Below are 22,249 nucleotides of genomic sequence, written 5' to 3' on the forward strand. Positions count from 1 at the left end.
AAAAATTGAAGAAAAATGAGATGCTATATAACAATTGATCTAAAAGATTCAATTTTTTTGAACAACTCATAAGCCGCAACCTCAAACATTTGCAATTATGTTAAAGCTTATATGGTTCTGATTATGGCTCGAACATTTGCGATTGAATCGGCTTGAAGTTGAGGTTGGTAGATGACAGGCCAGGGAAAATGGATTTGAAACAGGCTGGTTTTGTGGCAAATGGTTGTGGCTGTAAACGTTGTGGAAGGTGGTGTAGGGGTTCAAATTGATGGTGGTGATGAAGGTGATTGAACGCATCTGAAATAGAGCAGGAGTGGTGGATGGTGGTGTGTGTTGGATTTTGTGGTTAGGGTTTTCCAAGGAACAAATTTGGGTTGGACGCCATGAGAGATTATGGGATACCAATGTTATGTTAATGCCAGTGGGGAAGAAGGCGAGATTTTGGATATAGATGCATAGATTGGGTAATGGAGTTCTTAAGGGCGCTCATATTGATCGATTCAATTGGTTTTTTTGACCGATTCACTTGGCGACATTAAAGGAATACAGTTTCAAGTTTGACAGATTGACTTTTTCATGGTTCAAGTTTGATTTTTGTTAATTAAATAAGATTTCGTTGCATAACTTGTTTGTACAACTTGCATTAGAGTTTGTACCTCTTAAAATTCAGCAAAACATGCTAAATGCTTATTAAGGTATAAAGATATATATACTAGGTGTAAAACCCGTGTATTAGTGTATTACACGGGTTAATTAAAAAAATTAAATATTAAAATTAAACATTAAGTATTTTTTTTAAATAAAATTTTGAAATAAGGAGAGAGAAAACGTATTAATTACAATTACTATCATATTTATTACATTTAATATTGCATATATAACTATTATGTGATTTTCTAATTATAAAAATTAGAAAAACATAGAAATTGACATGTGGATATTATTTAATTCCAAAAATATCATAAAAATGACAAGTGTCAAAACTTATGAGAGATTGACATGTGTCAAAATAGATCTTCATTTATTATAGTTGACATGAAAAACTTTGGTCTCTTTCATTACCTGATATAAAAATATCAGCTAGTCTGCCATTTTTATTTTTTACCGAAAAATAAGGAGATGACTCAATTATGTGGATTTAGATTCAAGAACACTACCAAAGTTTTTCAATGGTGGGTTATCTGAGCATAAGGACCTCAAAAAAAATCTCTTTTCGTCCTATGAACTTTAAGGTGTACGAAGTTTCATATTTGATTTTTAAATAAAACGATAGAGACTTCATTTCACTTAGGTTAATCTAGGCTAGAGGCAGACCTACGTCAAGATAACCCCCTTGAAAAACTTTGGTAGTGTTCCTGAATATGAATCCACATAATGACTAGGTGATATTTTATATCAGTTAACGAGAGACCAAAGCTTTTCTGATATATATATATATATATATATATATATATATATATATATATATATATATATATATATATATATATATATATATTGTAACATCCCGGAATTCAGGTGCGCCTCTTAAACCCTTCTTCTTCTCCATGTTGTCAAGTTTAACTCTTAAAGGAAATATTAAGGCAAATGAGTACGCTGGGCGTACTAAAGAGTACGCTGCGCGTACTCATGCGCTTAAGTTGGACGCGGACTCGCCTAGGTACGCTGGGCGTACCCAGGGTTACGCTAGGCGTAGCGGGCCCAGATGCAAACCCTAATTTGAGGCTTGTACATTGTAAAAGGAATGTTAAGGCCTTATCCCCAGCCACCATACTTCAGTGAGTGAAACCCTAAGAGAGCAAAAACCCGTCATAAGCTTGTGTGTGTGTTCTTAAGCTTGAAAGTGCCATTTCAAGGTGGTAAAAGAGAAGATGAGGCCATTATAGGAGCTAGAAGTTGGTGGACAAGAGTAGATCCGAATTCTTCAGAGGTTGGAGCTTCTTTCTGAGGTAAAAAGCTCAAAGCTTTCCTTGTCATTTTTGATTTGTGCTTCTTGGACCAATTTTTAGGGTTTTTGGTCCCAAGGTGGAGACTTTAAGAGCAAATGGTCTCCATTGGCCTAGATCTGCCACATTTCAGGATAATATGAGTTGTATGTTCATAAAAATCCAATCTTGGACGTGAATATTGAGCCATGCATGAGATCTAGACTTTATGAGGAAGAAGGAAAGGTGTTAGAGTGATTAGGGACCTTTACAGCCATGCAAAGGCTTAAAGGTCTCGACTTTATGGATTAAGTGATCTTAGAGAAGTCAGATCTGGAGTTAGAGTTTATGTCTTAACCGTTTAAGACCCAAAATCAAAAGGAGTATGAACTTGGAGTTACGCGGGGCGTAATCCCAGTACGCGCAGCGTAGGGGGTCGCGTTCCCCGATTCTGTGAAGTCTCCGGGTACGCCCAGCGTACAGATTTGGTACGCGCAGCGTAACCCGGAGGGTTGACTTTTAGGGTTTTGGTCAACATTTGGACTTTTGGGTTAGGGAGGGGTGAAATGGTCTTTTACCCTTCTGTGGGATTGTAGAAAGGGATTTATTCTAGCCTTTGAGAGCCATTAATTATTTGAGGATATTGTTTATGTGATTAGGCGGGGGCTAGATCAGTATATTCGTGTGCGAGATTATCCGAGTTACCCGAGGTGAGTCTTCTCACTATACTTTACCTAGAGTGGTATCTATGTGTAGACCGGAGGGTGTTGTGTGCTATGTGTATGTATGAGATTTTGTGTTATGTGATATACACATGTTATGTGTTGTATAGACCGGACCGGAGGGTCCAACGATACAGACCGGACCGAAGGGTCCAACGAGCTATGACCGGACCAGAGGGTCCAACGAGCTACGGGACTGGAGGGTCCCGCTGAGACACATCGACCAGAGGGTCGTATTGTAGCCTCGAGTGGCGTATGTGTTGTATGTGGTATTTTGGGGAACTCACTAATCATTTATGCTTACAGTTGTTGTGTTATGTGTTTCAGGTACTAGCGATGATCGCGGGAAGGCGCTGACATGATCCGTACACACTCATGGAGTTTATGTTTTGAGATTCTGGGATATGTTTTGTTATGATAACATTGGACACATTATGTTTGACATTATTTTATGAATAAAAGTATGCTTTAAAAATGAAAAATTATTTTGGAAATTTACGTTGTTACAAGTTGGTATCAGAGCCTTGGTTTGAGGGATTCGGATGCACCTTCGGGCGTATCTGAACTCAAACTGAGGGTTTGTGGAAGTTTTTCACAAAATAAACAATTTTTCTAAGGAAGTAAAAGAATTTGAGAAAAGCAGAAGGAAGCAGTGTGTACGATCAGCCAGCGCCTGAACGGTGATTTCCCAAAATACCCTTACATTATGTGTTATGAGATATGTTATGATATGTTATGCATGCTAGAGTAGGCTAGGTATTTATATTAGGACTAAAGTGGCCTGATTTGTGATGCCTTAGCCTAGGAAGATTTCTGCTGCCGTGAGATGCTTGAGAGCGAGTAGGTAGCAGTGAGGAGTTGATGAGAGGTCTACCGAAGGGTAGCCTATGCTAGCGAGATATAGAGTACTTGTGATCTGGGATCCAAGGAGGAGGACTTGGGGTGAATACTAATGCGGTGTAGACGGTAGTATAGGGCCCGTACTACTGAAGACACCGGATCAGTGCGCAGTCCAAGTAAGAATCCTTAGGGTACTAGGGGACAAGTAGGGCTGAGTGATCGAGTGCTAGTATGCTCGAGCGAGTCTCTGATATTTTTATGTTGTATTTCAGAGACATCATGGTTGGGACACCCCACAAACCTGAGACGAGCGGCGTGAGTGACGAGGAGCTTCGTTAGATGATCCACGATGAGGTGGCTGCGGCGATCTGAGCCGAGATTCTGGAGATGTTTGGGTCTATCAAGACCACGCTGATCGAGACTTTTGATGAGCGGTACGCTGCTCTTACTTATGCTGCTGTTGCTGCGGCCATCGCAGCTGTCGCTGCTGCCAGGCCGCAGGGGGGTGACTCGTTGCTGTACCGAGAGTTCAGCAACACAAAGCCACCAGAGTTTGATGGGACGCAGGACCCGATTGATGCGATGAGGTGGATTTACGATATCAAGGGATGCTTCTACACCTGCTCGTGTCCGGAGCATCTGAGGGTTCGGTTTGAGCTGAACCAGCTTCGCTTGGGAGCGAAGGACTGGTGGAAGTTTGTGACGGCAGACTTCACTACGGCAGAGCTTACTGCGGTGACCTGGGAGAGGTTCACCACGATGTTTCTGTTGGGTTTTGAGCATTCTAACACTCCTATGGTGTACATGCAACCCTAAATACCTTGGATCTATGTTTTCTCTATTATACATGAAAATATCAATTTTCCAAGGTATTGTTCTAACTAGCATAATATAAAGTACACATAAGATAAATTCTAGTAGAATTACATACCTCTTGGTTGGTGCTTGATTCCATGTAGCTCAAGAGCCTAGTGCCCCAAGTGTGACACCTCAAATGGTTCACACAACACCATGAACATTTGGAATAACCATGAGAGAAGATATTAGTCTTATATCTCTATGAAATCGGCTTGCCCTCTATATAGTATACTAGTGCCCTTTTCACAAACTAATGGGGTCTTTATATAGTGGCACATTAGGGTTACACCATGTAACCCATGACTCAATCCATTCCTTATGCTCCATGGGTTTTAACCTCCATGGAGTATCCATGGACCACCACATGGGTTAAACCCAACATAAGGAATCATGGATCATGAGCCCACATATATAAGAATCTATGATTTACACAATCAATCCCCATATATTTAATTAGTCTCTTTTGATCACTAAATTAATTCCAAATTAATTCTAGATCAATACTAATTAAATAATATGATTTCATATTAATATATTAGAACTTATAATATATTAATATGTCACAAATATCTTCTTCTCATTAAAAGGTCTATCCAAATGTTCTGATGCCATGCAACCCAAATGGACCATGCCGAGTCAGGTCAAGTATATACCAATTATAGTTATGGACTTAGACACTAATCCAACAGTTTCGAGATGAGTATGTTCCCCCTGTGGAGAGGGAACGTCTAGCCCAGGAGTTCTTGTCCCTCAAGCAGGGAGCTGAATCTATGACGGTGATTACGAGGATGTTTCATGAGAGGGCGTTGTTTTGCCCTAAACACGTGTCGTCTGAGCAGGCACGTATGAGCTGGTACTTGAGCATTCTGAGGAGGGATATCCGTGAGTTCGTGGCGAACTCGTCATACCGGACATTTGCTGAGCTCCAGGCAAATGCCCGGAAGAGAGAGATTGAGCTGGAGACTTAGGTCAGGGAGGAGGCCGAGTCTCAGAGGAGGGACAGGCGACCGGCTCAGGCGCAGCCGGCAGCCAAGCGGGCAAAGCCCGCTGATTCGAGATCTGGGGGTCCGAAGGGCCGCACTTGTGGGAAGTGCGGTAAGAGCCACGAGGGAGTGTGCAGAGTTGGGGTGTGTTACAAGTGCGGAAAGGAGGGGCATTATGCGAGGGATTTCCCCAAGGGGTTCACGGTTTGCTTTCATTGCAACCAGACCGGCCATCGGAAGGTCGAGTGCCCACAGCTACTACAGGGATCAGCGCAGGGATCTGCACCTATTGCTCGAGCTACTGAGATCTGGCCAGCGAAGGCCGAGGCACCGAAGGCTCGCGGGAGAGCCTTCCAGTTGACAGCGGAGGAGGTCTGCGCAGCGCCCGATGTCGTGGCTGGTATGTATTCTTTCATTTATTTATGTTGGGTTATGAGATCTTGTGCTTGTATTATGATATGCGTAGGTACTTTTCTTGTGAGTTCTGTACCTGCTTTGGTGTTATTTGACTCGGGTGCGAGTCGGTCATTTGTGTCTTTAGCGTTTAGTCAGCACATCAGTATCCAGCGGGAGGCGTTGAGTCGACCGCTACGGGTTTCCATAGCTGACGAGTGTGCGGTGTATGCTACGGATGTGATTCGAGGATGTGTACTTGAGATCTTCAGTGTTGAGTTCCCGATAGATCTGGTCCCGATAGCAATGGGGGACGTGTGTGTCATAGTGGGCATGGATTGGTTGAGTCGATTTGGAGCGGTTATAGACTGCGAGCGACAATTGGTGACGATATGAGACCCTAGTGGGGGAGTACTTACGGTGTACGACGAGGGTACCCGATCTGGGTCAGCGTTCTGTTCGGCAGCTAGAGCGAGGCAGAGTCTACAGCAGGGCTGCAGCGGGTTTGTAGCTTATGTGATGGATACACGAGTGGCCGCGGAAAGGCCAAGTTCGGTTGATGATGTTCCGATAGTGCGTGAGTTCCCGGATGTTTTCCCCGAGGAGTTGCCGGGTGTGCCTCCCAAGAGGCAAGTGGAGTTTCACATCGATTTGGTTCCGGGAGCGGCGCCTATCGCCTTGCGCCACCAGAGATGCAGGAGTTATCCTCACAGCTTCAGGAGCTGTTGGGGAAAGGATTTATCAGGCCGAGTAGCTCACCTTGGGGAGCGCCGATCCTTTTTGTCAAGAAAAAGGATGGTTCACACCGGATGTGCATTGATTACCGGGAGTTGAACAAGTTAACGGTCAAGAACCGTTACCCACTACCAAGGATTGATGATCTGTTCGATCAGTTACAGGGAGCATCTCGGTTCTCCAAGATAGATTTGAGATCTAGATATCACCAGATGAGGGTGCGAGATGAGGATATCCAGAAGACGGCGTTCAAGACTCGTTATGGGCATTACAAGTTCTTGGTGATGCCTTTTGGGCTCACCAACGCACCGGCAGCGTTCATGGATCTCATGAACAGGGTGTGCAGACCGATGTTGGATCGTTCGGTGATCGTGTTCATCGACGATATTTTGGTGTATTCGAGATCCAGAGAACAGCATGAGGAGCATTTGAAAGAGATTCTCAGAGTTTTGAGGTCGGAGAGGCTTTACGCCAAATTCTCCAAGTATGATTTCTAGTTGCGAGAGGTCCAGTTCTTGGGGCATCTCGTCAACCAGAATGGGATATTGGTCGACCCGGCCAAGATCGAGGCAGTTATGCGATGGGAGGTGCCGAGATCCCCCTCCGAGATCAGGAGTTTTCTGGGGTTGGCCGGCTACTATCGGAGATTTATCAGGGATTTCTCCAAGATTACCGTGCCTCTCACCAGGTTAACCCGGAAGGGTGTCGCTTTTTCGTGGGGCCCGGAGCAGCAGACCTCGTTTGAGACACTTTGTCAGAGATTATGTGAGGCCCCGGTGTTAGCCCTCCCGGAAGGGATGGAGGATTTTGTGGTGTATTGTGACGCATCGATATCGGGGTTGGGTGCAGTACTTATGCAGAGAGGGCATGTGATAGCTTATGCATCGAGGCAGCTGAAGCCTCATGAGACGAGGTATCCCACCCATGATCTGGAGTTGGGGGCAGTGGTGTTCGCCCTCAAGATCCGGCGTCACTATCTGTATAGGGTTCGGTGTACCATATACACGGATCACAAGAGCTTGAAGTATTTGATGGATCAGCCCAACCTGAATATGCGCCAGAGGAGATGGTTGGATGTGGTAAAGGATTATGATTACGAGATCCTGTACCACCCGGGCAAAGTTAATGTTGTAGCTGATGCCCTGAGCCGTAGGGCGGAGAGTGCCCCGATTCGAGACATTTGTATGCGGTTGGCGGTGATGACTCCGGTGTTGGACACCATTCGGGGGGCCCAGGCAGAGGCTGTGAGACCGGAGAACCGCAAGAGGGAGCGGGTGATTGGGCAGGTATCTGAGTTCGTTACCGATAGTCGTGGGCTTACGATCTTTCAGGTTCGGATTTGGGTGCCGTTTTTGGGCGGGGCACGTGCTATACTGATGGAGGAGGTGCATAGATCGAGATTCTCGATCCATCCCGGGGCTACTAAGATGTATTTGGATCTGAAGAAAGATTATTGGTGGCCCTGTATGAAGAGGGATGTAGCATGGTTTGTTGAGAGGTACTTGACCTGTTGCAGGGTTAAGGCTGAGCACCAGCGTCCGCAAGGCAAGTTGCAGCCACTTGAGGTTCCCCAGTGGAAGTGGGAACAAATTTCCATGGATTTTATCACCAAATTGCCAAGGACCGTGAGTGGTGTCGATGCAATTTGGGTGATTGTCGACCGGCTGACGAATAGCGCTCACTTCCTTGCTATCAGTGAGAGCTCTTCTGCAGAGAAACTGGCAGAGTTGTATGTGAGGGAGGTGGTATCGCGGCATGGAGTACCGATCTCGATTGTGTCAGATCGAGATGTACGTTTCACTTCCAGGTTCTGGAAGAAGTTCCATGAGGAGTTGGGCATGAGGCTGCATTTCAGTACCGCTTACCACCCACAGGCGGATGGATAGAGTGAGCGGACGATTCAGACGCTCGAGGACATGCTTCGGGCATGTGTGTTGGACTTCGGAGGAAGTTGGGACACGTATTTGTCATTGGCTGAGTTTTCCTATAACAACAGCCATCACTCGAGTATTGGTATGCCTCCCTTCGAGTTGTTGTATGGGAGGAGGTGTCAGACTCCCATTTGCTGGGGAGAGGTAGGACAGCGCGTGATGGGCAGCACTGAGATAGTGCTTTAGACGACCGAGCAGATACAGCAGGTTAGACAGAGGTTGTTGACAGCCCAGAGTCGCCAGAAGAGTTATGCAGATAGGCGACGGTCCGAGCTCGAGTTTCAGGTCGGGGATTTTGTACTCCTGAAGGTGTCTCCTTGGAAAGGAGTAATTCAATTCAGGAAGAGGGGCAAGCTGGGGCCCCGGTACATTGGTCCTTTCAGGGTGACCGCCTGGGTGGGTAGGGTAGCATACCGTTTGGAGCTGCCTGCGGAGTTGAGCCAGATACATGATACTTTCCACGTGTCTCAGTTGAGGAAGTGTATAGCCGACGAGTCGGCAGTGGTGCCTCTAGAGGATATTCAAGTGGATGCGAGCCTGAATTATGTTGAGAGACCGATCGCGATCTTGGATCGGAAGATCAAGGTTCTGAGGAACAAGGAGGTGCCTCTGGTTCAGGTTCAGTGGCAACGTCGGAGAGGGTCCGAGCTGACTTGGGAGCCGGACTCAGAGATGCGGGAGCAGCATCCGGAGTTGTTTGCGGCATGAGACTTCGAGGGCGAAGTCTGGTTCTAGTGGGGGAGAATTGTAACATCCCGGAATTTAGGTGCGCCTCTTAAACCCTTCTTCTTCTCCATGTTGTCAAGTTTAACCCTTAAAGGAAATATTAAGGCAAATGAGTACGCTGGGCGTACTAAAGAGTACGTTGCGCGTACTCATGCGCTTAAGTTGGACGCGGACTCGCCTAGGTACGCTGGGCGTACCCTGGGTTACGTTGGGCGTAGCAGGCCCAGATGCAAACCCTAATTTGAGGCTTGTACACTATAAAAGGAATGTTAAGGCCTTATCCCCAGCCACCATACTTCAGTGAGTGAAACCCTAAGAGAGCAAAAACCCGTCATAAGCTTGTGTGTGGTGTTCTTAAGCTTGAAAGTGCCATTTCAAGGTGGTAAAAGAGAAGAGGAGGCCATTATAGGAGCTAGAAGTTGGTGGACAAGAGTAGATCCGAATTCTTCAGAGGTTGGAGCTTCTTTCTGAGGTAAAAAGCTCAAAGCTTTCCTTGTCATTTTTGATTTGTGCTTCTTGGACCAATTTTTAGGGTTTTTGGTCCCAAAGTGGAGACTTTAAGAGCAAATGGTCTCCATTGACCTAGATCAGCCACATTTCAGGATAATATGAGTTGTATGTTTATAAAAATCCAATCTTGGACGTAAATATTGAGCCATGCATGAGATCTAGACTTTATGAGGAAGAAGGAAAGGTGTTAGAGTGATTAGGGACCTTTACAGCCATGCAAAGGCTTAAAGGTCTCGACTTTATGGATTAAGTGATCTTAGAGAAGTCAGATCTGGAGTTTGAGTTTATGTCTTAACCGTTTAAGACCTAAAATCAAAAGGAGTATGAACTGGGAGTTACGCGGGGCGTAATCCCAGTACACGCAGCGTAGGGGGTCGCGTTCCCCGATTCTGTGAAGTCGCCGGGTACGCCCAGCGTACAGATTTGGTACGCGCAGCGTAACCCGGAGGGTTGACTTTTGTTGACTTTTAGGGTTTTGGTCAACATTTGGACTTTTGGGTTAGGGAGGGGTGAAATGGTCTTTTACCCTTCTGTGGGATTGTAGAAAGGGATTTATTCTAGCCTTTGAGAGCCATTAATTATTTGAGGATATTGTTTATGTGATTAGGCGGGGGCTAGATCAGTATATTCGTGTGCGAGATTATCCGAGTTACCCGAGGTGAGTCTTCTCACTATACTTTACCTAGAGTGGTATCTATGTGTAGACCGGAGGGTATTGTGTGCTATGTGTATGTATGAGATTTTGTGTTATGTGATATACACATGTTATGTGTTGTATAGACCGGACCGGAGGGTCCAACGATACAGACCGGACCGAAGGGTCCAACGAGCTATGACCGGACCAGAGGGTCCAACGAGCTACGAGACTGGAGGGTCCCGCTGAGACACATCGACCGGAGGGTCGTATTGTAGCCTCGAGTGGCGTATGTGTTGTATGTGGTATTTTGGGGAACTCACTAATCATTTATGCTTACAGTTGTTGTGTTATGTGTTTCAGGTACTAGCGATGATCGCGGGAAGACGCCGGCATGATCCGTACACACTTATGGAGTTTATGTTTTGAGATTCTGGGATATGTTTTGTTATGATAACATTGGACACATTATGTTTGACATTATTTTATGAATAAAAGTATGCTTTAAAAATGAAAAATTGTTTTGGAAATTTACGTTGTTACACACACACACATATATATATATATATATATATATATATATATATATATATATATATATATATATATATATATATTTCAATTGAGAAAATAAAAAAGGTTGAGAATGAGGGTTTCATTCTCAGCCAATTATTTATTTTTGCCGCAAAAGCCTTCAACGTACCGGCGGAAATGGAAAAAGAATACATATGTATTTTCCAACAAAACATGTTTACTTAAACTATGATAATCATTACCTTAATATATAAAAAACATAATTTTTTTTTTAATTTTTAAGGAGATATTTTTATCGAAAAATGATTTTAAATACATCAAAATTCATAATTTTTTATTTTCTATAAATAGACATCCATATTGATATAGTTTTAAGAGAAAATAAAATTTTTATTTTTTTATAGTTTCAGCTCTTGTTATTCATAAGTGAATAAAAATGCATCATATTTTTATTATAGTACATCAGTTATTTATTTATGAATAAAAAGTACGATTAATTTCATTTAAAGTTTAAATATCATTCATATATAAATATAACATATATAAACTCTTTACAGTTTACATTAGCTCTCGTCACATGTTATAATCACATATGAATAAAACGTGTATTAGTCTTTCTCACAAATATATTCATATATGAAAAACACATTTATCATAATTTTGTTACGGTTCATTTGTTATTCATATATGAATAAGTAGTTCAAAATTATAAAACACGTCATTTTTTTATTAACATACTACTTATTCATATTCGAATAACAAATGAACTATAACCAAAATCTGATAAATTTTTTATTTATATATGAATATAACATATGACGACCATTAATACACATTTTATTCTTATATAAATATAACGTGTGACGAAAGATGATGTAAAATAATATATTTTAGATAAAAAAGTTTTATTACGTGTTATATTTATATATGAATGATACTTAAACTGTAAAAAAGTTAAGCATACAGTTTATTCATAAATGAATAACGAATGTACTTTAATAAAAATCTGATCGATTTTTATTCACTTATGAATAACGAGTGCTGAAACTCAATAAGAAATAAATTTTTTATTTTATTTTAAAACTATATCAAAATGAATATTTATTTATAGAGAATAAAAAATTATGAATTTTGATTTAATTAAAATAATTTTTTTGATAAAAATAGCTTTCTAAAAATAAAAAAAATAAAAAAGACAAAAAAGATATATTTTTGTGTATATTAAGGTAATGATTAGCATAGTTTAAGGAAACATGTTTGGTTGAAAAACACATGTGTATACATTATCCATTTTCGTTGGTACGCGTAAGTGTTTTGCGGCAAAACAAATGTATGACTGAGAATGTTTAACGAATGTACTATAATAAAAATCTGATCGATTTTCATTCTCAACTTTTTTTGTATCAATTGAACACTTCTCTCTCTCTCTCTCTCTCTCTCTCTCTCTATATATATATATATATATATATATATATATATATATATATATATATATATATATATATATATATAGACAATTAGGGTGTTTGCGGTGCGGTTTAGAGTCAAAACCATAAACCACACCCGCACATGCGATTTGCGTTCACGATAAACTGCAAACTGCAACGCAAAAGCTTTTAACCGCGTTAAGTAAGATATAGTACATAGTAATTTTCTTTTGCTAGTTGACGTGATACCTCAAATTTTTTATAAAGATTTGTACTTTTATTATAAAATGTATTCAATGTTAAATCCTCTTTGTAGTTGATGCATTGTAGGTTTCTTCAAATAACCCATATATTTGATAACTCCATGCATAAATGAAAAAATAGTTTATATGTTGTTTTTTATGATTTGCAAAAGTAGACACACGAGATAGAAATATAGAAACAAAAAATTAGAAAATTATTTTATAATATGTATTTTACGACTACTTCTGTAATATAGTTTGCATAAGTGAAAAAGGAGTTTACAATTTTTTTTTATGGAATAATCTCGAATACATTATAACTAATATATTTAAATAATATACTATTTATAAAAATCTAATAGTATTATCCTAATTCTAATAAATAAGTACAACTCTGCCACGTGTCACTCTCTAAGGACCCACAAAATCGAGTTTTCCGACTCATTTATTCATCTATAATTTACGTAAATGCCATTCAATCCAAATTAAATCAAAATTCAAACTGATGCAAAAAATCCGGAAATTTGAGCAGTCAACTGCATTCAAAATATTCAACCATTATTTTTAAATGAATAAAAATTATGGAAATAATTTGAAAAAATATGTTAATCAAAAATCAGATTCGAAATTCACGATTAAATTTGAAAGTTTGTTTATTTTGATTGCAAATTAAATATATTGCAATCATTAAATCCCTAAAAATCTGCAGTATTCTTCTCAGCAAACGTAAATACCATTTATACAGTTATTTTGTTTTTACCATTCTGCTCCATAACAATTCTGCTTCATAGAAACCACAGCAAACGTATTCTTCTTCATTCTTCTTGATTCTGCAACGCTTTAATAATTAAATATCAGGTTAGTGTATTCAAATATCAAAATTACAAATATTTCTATTCCCTTCATGGTCTTATTTATCGGTATCTATCACGTTCTCATTGTATGATTGCTATTCTTCTTCTTCTTTTTTGTAATTCTTCTTAATCGTCTACTTCTTCTACCTTTTCAGTTTAAAAGACGAAAAACTAATGAACATGACAAGTTCATTTTCTTTAAAAAAATAAAAAATAGTTTTTTTCAGATCTGAAACTTTACTATTATATTATTTTTTTTTGTTTTGGTGTTACATTTACTTTGATTTGCTGTTACATTAAATCTAATTTATGATGTCAATTATTTTTACTTTGTCTATTTACGTATTAATGTAGATGTATACGAAAAAACTAATGAACATGAGAACTATTTTTTCTTTAACATGATTGTTGTGATCCAGCTTCAAGTTCATTACTACAAATTAGTGAATTAACCCATAATTCTGACATGATATGCCAAACCATTGGAGTTGACCTACAAAGTTATTAAAATTCTAAATGGTCAGTCTTGCACAGTAACTTTTGTTTTGATGGTATGAAATTTTAAAATTTGTTTGTATTTATCTAAATACAATCTCAATAAAATGATTAATAATAGCATACAAGTTACCCTACGTATAAACAAGGGTCTGTAAGAAATCTACTCATTTGGTTTACACATTAAAAAATATATATTACTTACTTTAAGAAAAAATTATTAGGTGCTGATTTATAATTTTTCTGTTTTAATTGTTAGTTAGGTTGCTAATTTTCCTTACAATTCTATATGGTTTAAATTTTCTTGCAGAAAATGAATATAGGAAATAAGGTTTACCTAAATAACATTGACCAGATAGATGAAAAATCACATATCAAGGTTCGGGTGCTTAAAATTTGGAACTTTGTCAGAAATAATAAAGTTTGTTCGATTGAAATGATCCTGATGGACGAGGAGGTTTGTTGTATTTCATATATTTTTTATTCATCATTCAATATTAGACATGTTTCATGAAAATAATAATTTTTTGTTTTTTTTTAAACAGGGTACACAATACCATGCTCGTGTCTTCAATCAGAATTTCTTCAGATTTCGTCATCTTTTAAAGGAAGATGAAAGTTATATAGTTATACAAAACCCAATATGGCTGCTGTTACTAATGGTTTTAGTTATACAGGTCATAAACAGACCTTAACTTTGGATTGGAAAAGCATCCTAAAAAAATGTGATGATTTCTCGGGTCCGGTCAATGGATTTATGTTTGTTGACTTTAATTCTATCATAGAACAAACATGCCCAAGAGACACATTCTTTGGTTAGTTATAAAATATTAATAAAATCATTTTTTATCATTTGTTTTCTTGGTTATAAATTTTATTATTTAAATATTATGATTTTAATTCAACAGTTTATGTTGTGTTATCTGTTGTGTAGATGTATTGGACATATCGTGTCATTTAGGCCTCTTGAAACTTCAAATCCAGTACCATCCAAGCATTATATAAAACTCACTCTTAGCAACCTAGAGTGAGATTATATTTTATTATTTATTTATTATTTATTATCTTTAATTAATCACAAATTAATATTAATATACGATTTTTTGGTTTATTTAGTTCTGTACATCTGAAGGTTACTATTTTTGGAAGTCAAGCATATCAAATTTCAGAATACCTAAAAAATAACCCGACGGTTAATTGTGTTGTTATCGTGATGCAGTTTTTGAAGCTAAACATTTGGAATGGTTTGTATTCACTCTTTATATATAGATGTTTATAATTACTGTTTTTATATAATTTTTATTAATTGGATATACATTTTTTACAGGTATTGGTGAAGCTAAAAGTCATTTTGAAGTAACGAAATTGTTCATAAATTCTGACATTTATGAAATTAATGAGTTTAAAAATAAGTTAGTTTCCAATTGTTTTTTATTTTTTTTATAATGTATTTTAACTTAAAAAAACACAAATCCTAATATTCTTGAATTTAAATTAAACATCACAGGTTGAAATGTCATGACAATTTCGGTATAACTGAAAAAAGCATAACTACACTTCAAAGCTACTCTTCTTCATATACAGATGACTTTAAGGGCAATTTTCCATTAAAAACAGTTTGTGAGATCACCGAACCAATTAAGGTATATTGCATTATTTGATATGTTTTACATTTTATTTTTGCATAATTTATTTTAATAAGTTTTACATTTAATATGATACAGGAAATGAAGTTTTTATTAGTTGCTTCCATTGTTAATATAAGGCAGAATCTACCATGATATTATGAAGCATGCAAAAAATGTGGAAAAAAAATAATCCCTGTTCCCAAAGCCAATCATTCGTATACCAACCCTGAGGGAAGTTCAGAAACTATGGTTGTCGAGTGTACAAATGCACAATGCAAAAAATCTGAATTTCAGACAGTTATAAAGTAAACACATATTTATTTCTATTAATTTTGTCAATCTGTAAAACAACACTAACAATGACATAATTTTTTTGTTTTAGGTATATAATTCCAATCAACGTACAAGATTGTACTGGAACCATTGGATTGACTCTTTTTGATAGGGAAGCAAAGAGGCTGTTAAATATAAGTGCATACGAGTTGAAAAAGATACATGATGCGGTATATTATTCATACCTTAAAGTCAGAAAACATTTACTTTTTTTTTTGAATTTATTAAAATATATCTTACAGGCCGGAGACAGTGATGCACTATTTCCAATGCAACTTAACGTGTTGAAAAACCGCAAGTTTGGTTTTGTTGTAGATATTACAGAATACAATGTCAACAACTATAATAACATCTACACAGTTCTCAGAGTTACAGAAGATATGTCCATTGTTTCTGAATTGGAAAGTAAAATAGAACTTATGGTATGTAACATTTTATTGTTGAAAATTTACAATTCTTTACTGTTAAAATACATAACGATTAACATATTTCCATTTTATTTTTTAGAGTATTCAATCTGTAGTTTTTATTTGGAATTAAACACTTATTATTTTTTTTTTTAAATTAGGATGTGATCTCACAAACAGATGAAAGTTTTACACCCTCAACAGTTGATAAGTCAACCGCAACAAGTCCAAGCAAAATATCAGGTGATTTGAAGCGCAACCTCCAAGAAATTTATGATGTTGATTCTGGAGATGATTTAAGTTCAACTAAGGCTAAAAGAAAGTCAACCGGAGAGGAAACTCCACTCTTAATTCCAAAATTGGAAAAGTGAGTTGCTATTGGTTATAACACACATTTAATATATATTGATCATTTGTTTTGGTTTTAAAGATATTTTGATTGCTTGGTATGATTTTTATTTTGGGATATTTAGGATGTGAAATATTATTGGTTTTGAATATTTTTGGATATTTTTATTGTTTTAAAGTGGACAAGTTAGTTGATTTTGGTTTTAACTCAAATTAAATATATTTTGAAGTTTATTTGCTTGTAAATATATTTAGAATTTTTTCTTAATATTTAAAATTTTTGGCCGATATTGCCTATGGGGTTATTATTGTTCAAATGTTACATCTCATCCAGGTTGTTAAGTAGTATAAGGTTTTTATGATTTTTTGGCTACCCCTTTTAGTTAAAAAGTATAATGCCTTTGTTGTCTCTTCCTTTAAGCATAATGCTATTGTTGATTTTCCTCTTTGAAGTGTATTGCTATTCGTATCTACTGGTGTAGTAGTATGTTTTATTTTAATATTTAATTTTTGTTTTGTAAATAGTTTTTATTTAGACTCTTAATTAGCAATGATTGGCTCTTTTATTTAAAAAGTAAAATAAATGAAGTCTAAACTGTTATGTCTTGATAAAATGACTATTTTACCCATTTTACCCCTATTATACTTATAAAAGTTTACCTTATTATATAAATGAAAATTGCTTTACATTTGAATTATATTGTTATAACTTGGTATATTTATCAAAGTACAATTTTGTGATAATAATAAATGAAATTAGGATGCTATAATAATCAAAATACTTGAAATACATTTTTATTTCTAGCATTTAGCTCAATATTTAAACAAAAAATGATAGTGATAATAATACCTGTTAATTAAGAAAAGGTGCTGAAACAGAATTCAGTGAGTATGAGCTTAACTTATAATCTCTTTGCATAGCCTGTAGAAAATAATACAATGAATTAAAACCTTATAGTTATCCCTACATATCAACTTACTTTTTCGATAATATTTTTACAGAAGTAATGACCTGAATTCTTTCAGAACTCTCCCTTCCAATGTAACTTCTTTACTTTCACTTGTACAATACTGTAACAACAATGACTAAATTTAAAGTAGCAATGATTCGAATCAAAAAAAAAAATTCCAGATTTTTTGTTTTTAATAAACAATTTTCCGAAAATACCCCTAAGATCTTTTGTTATATTAATGGTTGCAAATGCTCTGAATCTAATTGCAATTCATTCGATAAGCACATAGGCATTCAAACTTCTTTTGCTATCACAGAAAAAAAAACACATTGTTGTAATAATCCAGAAAAAGTACAGGTAAAAAGAATGCAATCAAAAACTTTAACATAACAATTTACTTGAGTAAATTTCTTTTTACATATGAATTAAAAATTGAATAAAAGGATCATGTGTAGTCTCAGCAAAGACACCCTTTCCACCAGCACACTCCATCTCGATACTGAATATGCAAAATGGACCCATTTTTTAAAATTATCCTTCTGGAGCATGGCAAATGAGTTATGAATAACTATTATTTTTGTCACGATAATTATGTTATTTTTATTAAATAATCAATAACCAATTCTAAACAAAATTTATATCTTTTATTTTCTTCAATTAATTCATACATTTTTGTAATCGTGTCAGCATATTTACTGATCTTCTATAAATTTCGTATATTCAAGATTCTATTTCCTAATATTCTATACTCCCTTTTTAGATGAATATCTTATATTAAACTAAATTTCAGTTGTAATCTTATAAATCCCAAAAAATCAGGAACAAAATTTTATCCAATAAAGATGCAACAACAATAAAATCATAAAATCAAAACCTTTTTCCAATATATATATATATAACTTTACCTCAGAACGTGAAACCGAAAATTTTGAAACTCCTCATTCGTCTTCTTTATGTTTCAATTGCTTCTGCGATTCTTTTTTCATCAAACTTACATCAGGGTGCTTTATTCAAGTTCTAATCCTCATTCCAGTTCACAAATCAACTGCTTTTCATTTTAAAGCCGTCTTACTTCCTGCAAGATTTCCATATCCATATGTCAGGTTAGTATTATGAGTTTACATTACATTGGTTTCTCTATGAATTTATGGTTGAAATTCACAACAAACTGTTTCATACAAGTTCAAAAAAACTTATGTGTTCTTGGTTTTTGAAGATCTTTGTTATAATATATACAAATAATAGAGCAAAATCTTTTATCTCTTGTGAAACAGTTGCAATTAACCGATGTTTAATCGAGATATGGAAATACTAGAACAAAAAGTGTTACCGAAATCTAAATAAACTTTCATTTTACTAACTGTAAAAAAATATGTTGGAATAGATGTTTATGATCAATAATCAATTTTTAATCATCACGGTTTTCGTCTATCACATGATTTTACCTTCATTGTTTCATTGGAGATCTAGGGTTTTAACCCCTGAAATCATCCGAACCCACGATTGGTTGAAATTGGGGAAAGAGCAGATGTAAATCGAATAAAACCTAGGTTGGAAACGAGGATGATGAGTCATGATGGTCATCATGGAAATAATTGATTGTGGCACTGGAAGAAGGAGAGTCTACCTTCAGATCGTATTTTTCAAACCTGAGTATGACCAAATCGGACGACGAGACGGCATCGTAGATGAAATATTCTAGGTTCCCTTTCATTCGTTGTTGATTGCGATCGATTATGGGGGAATCGATGAGATTCATTGACGGCTAATCTTCGACGACCATCTATGGAAGATTGGAGTCGTTGTAAACAAACATCCAAATTTCAGATTTTCTGTGAAACGAATTGGTTTTTTACCTTCCTGATACGAAAACACAAACACAGAGAGAGAAACATAGACAGAGTGAGTGATGAATAAGACTTTTGTAGAGAGATAGTTGTTGGTAGATTATTGAAACTTCTTTTGCTAGATTAATTTGTTTAAAAAATATACGTAGCCCTACAGGAAACCACAAGTGATGGAACAATCAAATACACAATCGTAACACATATATTTTTCAAGATTATTGAAGAGTTACACAATATAAACAAATATAAAATTTCTATTTTATATTATTTAATATTCTAAATATTTCAATTGGCTATTTTGTTTAAAAAATATTATAAATGAATAAATTAATATTTGCAAATTTTGTTACACATTTTAATAAACGAATTAATAAAGGTAACTTTTTAAATACATTTACTTTATTATTATTATTTATTTAATTTTAACTAACTTTAATTGTATTATATAAACATATTATTTACCTAATAAACAATTCATATCCTATCCTATGTCTTCTTATGCAGAAAACAACAGTAACATGTACCACATGCAGGCCAGAGAGAAAAGAAGACAAAGAAAAATATATTTGGAAAATAAAAGATCGAAGAAAATAAAAACAACATCGAACGTTCCAAGTACATCATTACAGCATTTCTTCAAAAATACTGTTATATAGTTGTATACATATATTTACAAGTTTTATAATTTATTTCTATTTGCAGATCAATCAATCAACATTGTTCGTCAAACTCAAAATGTTAATACATTTACAACACCTGCAAAGCATAACACAACCATACAATACTGTCCTTCCTTTACAGATGTTAGAACTCCATTTTCTAACATTACAAATGTTATAAATCCGTTATCTAACATTAGAAATGGTAATTATTTATGGTTCTTAAAATATACTATTATCCATTATGTATATAATCGGGATATATATATATATATATATATATATATATATATATATATATATATATATATATATTTATTTATTTAATTATTTATTTATTTAATATATATATATTTTTTTGGTCAGATAACATCAGTTTCGATAAATATACCACTTCCAAGTTAGCAAACAAAAGACAGTACCATGTACTTTCAAATGAAATGACATCAAAAAATGCATCTACAGTAACAACTTCTTCATCATCAATCAAGTTAAATCCAAGATGTCATAAATTAAAAACGAAGACAAGACATTTATCCCCTATCCCATTGATTGATCTGACAGAAGATGTAGAAAATATACATCAAGTGAACAATGAAAATCTTATAGTTGGTATCTCAAATGGTAATCAAAAAATAATATCCATTTTACATTTCAAATACTATGTTGTATATAATTATAAAATTCATTGATATTTTATTCAACGCTTTTATTTTACAGAATATTTGGATCATGGTGATCAAGTTGTTGTATGTCAAACATGTCGTGCAAAGTTATGGAGAAATGAATCCATTAGAGGTAAAGAAAAGGGGAACACGGATTATTCATTATGTTGTGGTTACGGCAAAGTTCAACTTCCAGATTTAAAGAATGCACCCCCGACTTATGAAAGAATGTTCCGAAATATGGATTCAAAAAGCAAACACTTCATGAAAAACATTCGACGTTACAATTCAATGTTTTCTTTCACGTCGATGGGTGGTAAAATTGATTCTTCAATCAATAGAGGAAACGCTCCATACATTTTCAGATTGAGTGGTCAAAATTATCATAGTATTGGAAGTCTTTTGCCAGCAAAAGGATCGGAACCAAAATTCTCTCAGTTATACATTTATGACATTGACAACGAAATTACAAATAGACAAAGATGTTTTCGGTATTTTCTCAAACTTCTTATTCATAATTTAGTATTATTATTAATATATATATATATATATATATTACTAATATTATGTATAAATATATTTATTTTAGTGGTGAAAAGGATCAATCAACATCAACTGATAGTGATATTATTGAAGATATTAAGGTGATGTTGGATTCAAATAATGTCTTGGTTAGATCTTATAGGATGGTAAGAGATACTTTTCAGAAAAATCCAGAAGTTGATATGAAATTACGACTTATCGGGAGAAGGGAGCAAGATGGAAGAACATATAACCTACCGACTGCTTCTGAGGTTGCTGCTTTAATAATTGGTGACATTTCGGATTCAATCGAAAAGAGGGATATCGTCGTTCAAACAAAAAATGGTTGTCTACAACGTATCAGTGAATTGCATCCTTCGTATCTTCCTCTCCAATATCCATTGCTATTTCCATATGGGGATGATGGTTATAGTGTTGACATTCTTCATAGAGGTGTGTCATTTACGAACAACAGCAAGCGTGCGAAATGTACAATGAGAGAATATTTCGCTTATAGGATTCAAGATAGAGATCATTCGTTCTCTCTCATACTTAATTCAAGAAGGTTGTTTCAACAATTTCTGGTAGATGCCTACACTATGATGGAAACGGAGAGAATGTACTACATACGTAGGCAACAACATGTTCTTAGATGTGATTCTTATGAAAATTTACGTAACCAAAAAGCTCAAGGAACGACTGATATCTCGAATGTCGGCCAACGTGTCATATTACCTTCATCCTTTACCGGAGGTGCACGATATATGCTGCAAAACTATTTGGATGCCATGTCACTATGTAAATGGTTTGGATATCCTGATTTCTTCATAACCTTTACGTGTAATCCCAAATGGCCTGAGATTAAAAGGTTTCTTAAGGATACTTCACTTCAACCAGAAGACAGGCCTGATATACTATGTAGGTTGTTCAAGATCAAGCTTGATGCATTCATTAAAGACTTAAGGGAGAATCAAATTTTCGGCAAAGTTCAAGCATGTAATTAAAACTATATTTTTAAATTTTTTATAAAACATTGATCTTATTATTATATTTTAAATATGTTTTAATATCTAATCAC

General features: G+C 35.9%; 2 protein-coding genes across 2 annotated transcripts; both read left to right on the forward strand.

The window, feature by feature from the left end:
- The first annotated feature begins 219 nt into the window (after positions 1–219).
- Positions 220–15,590, forward strand: LOC145164323 (uncharacterized). The gene is made up of 9 exons (XM_079083051.1): positions 220–283; positions 13,669–13,739; positions 14,120–14,266; positions 14,355–14,461; positions 14,744–14,836; positions 14,926–15,053; positions 15,137–15,221; positions 15,317–15,452; positions 15,534–15,590. The coding sequence occupies exons 1-9, from the start codon at positions 220–222 to the stop codon at positions 15,588–15,590; spliced, it is 888 nt and encodes a 295-aa protein (XP_078939177.1).
- A 93-nt stretch (positions 15,591–15,683) lies between these two features.
- LOC145164324 (uncharacterized) lies at positions 15,684–22,175 on the forward strand. The gene is made up of 11 exons (XM_079083052.1): positions 15,684–15,742; positions 15,820–15,940; positions 16,013–16,192; positions 16,278–16,289; positions 16,339–16,544; positions 16,608–16,623; positions 16,705–16,711; positions 20,028–20,189; positions 20,351–20,608; positions 20,705–21,140; positions 21,239–22,175. Exons 1-11 carry the CDS (start codon positions 15,684–15,686, stop codon positions 22,173–22,175), a joined length of 2,394 nt encoding a protein of 797 aa, XP_078939178.1.
- The last annotated feature ends 74 nt before the right edge of the window (positions 22,176–22,249 follow it).

The sequence above is a fragment of the Lactuca virosa genome, chromosome 3, assembly GCF_052849685.1.
Source record: "Lactuca virosa cultivar CGN04683 chromosome 3, Lactuca_virosa_CGN04683_v6, whole genome shotgun sequence".
NCBI classification, from domain to species: Eukaryota; Viridiplantae; Streptophyta; class Magnoliopsida; order Asterales; family Asteraceae; genus Lactuca; species Lactuca virosa.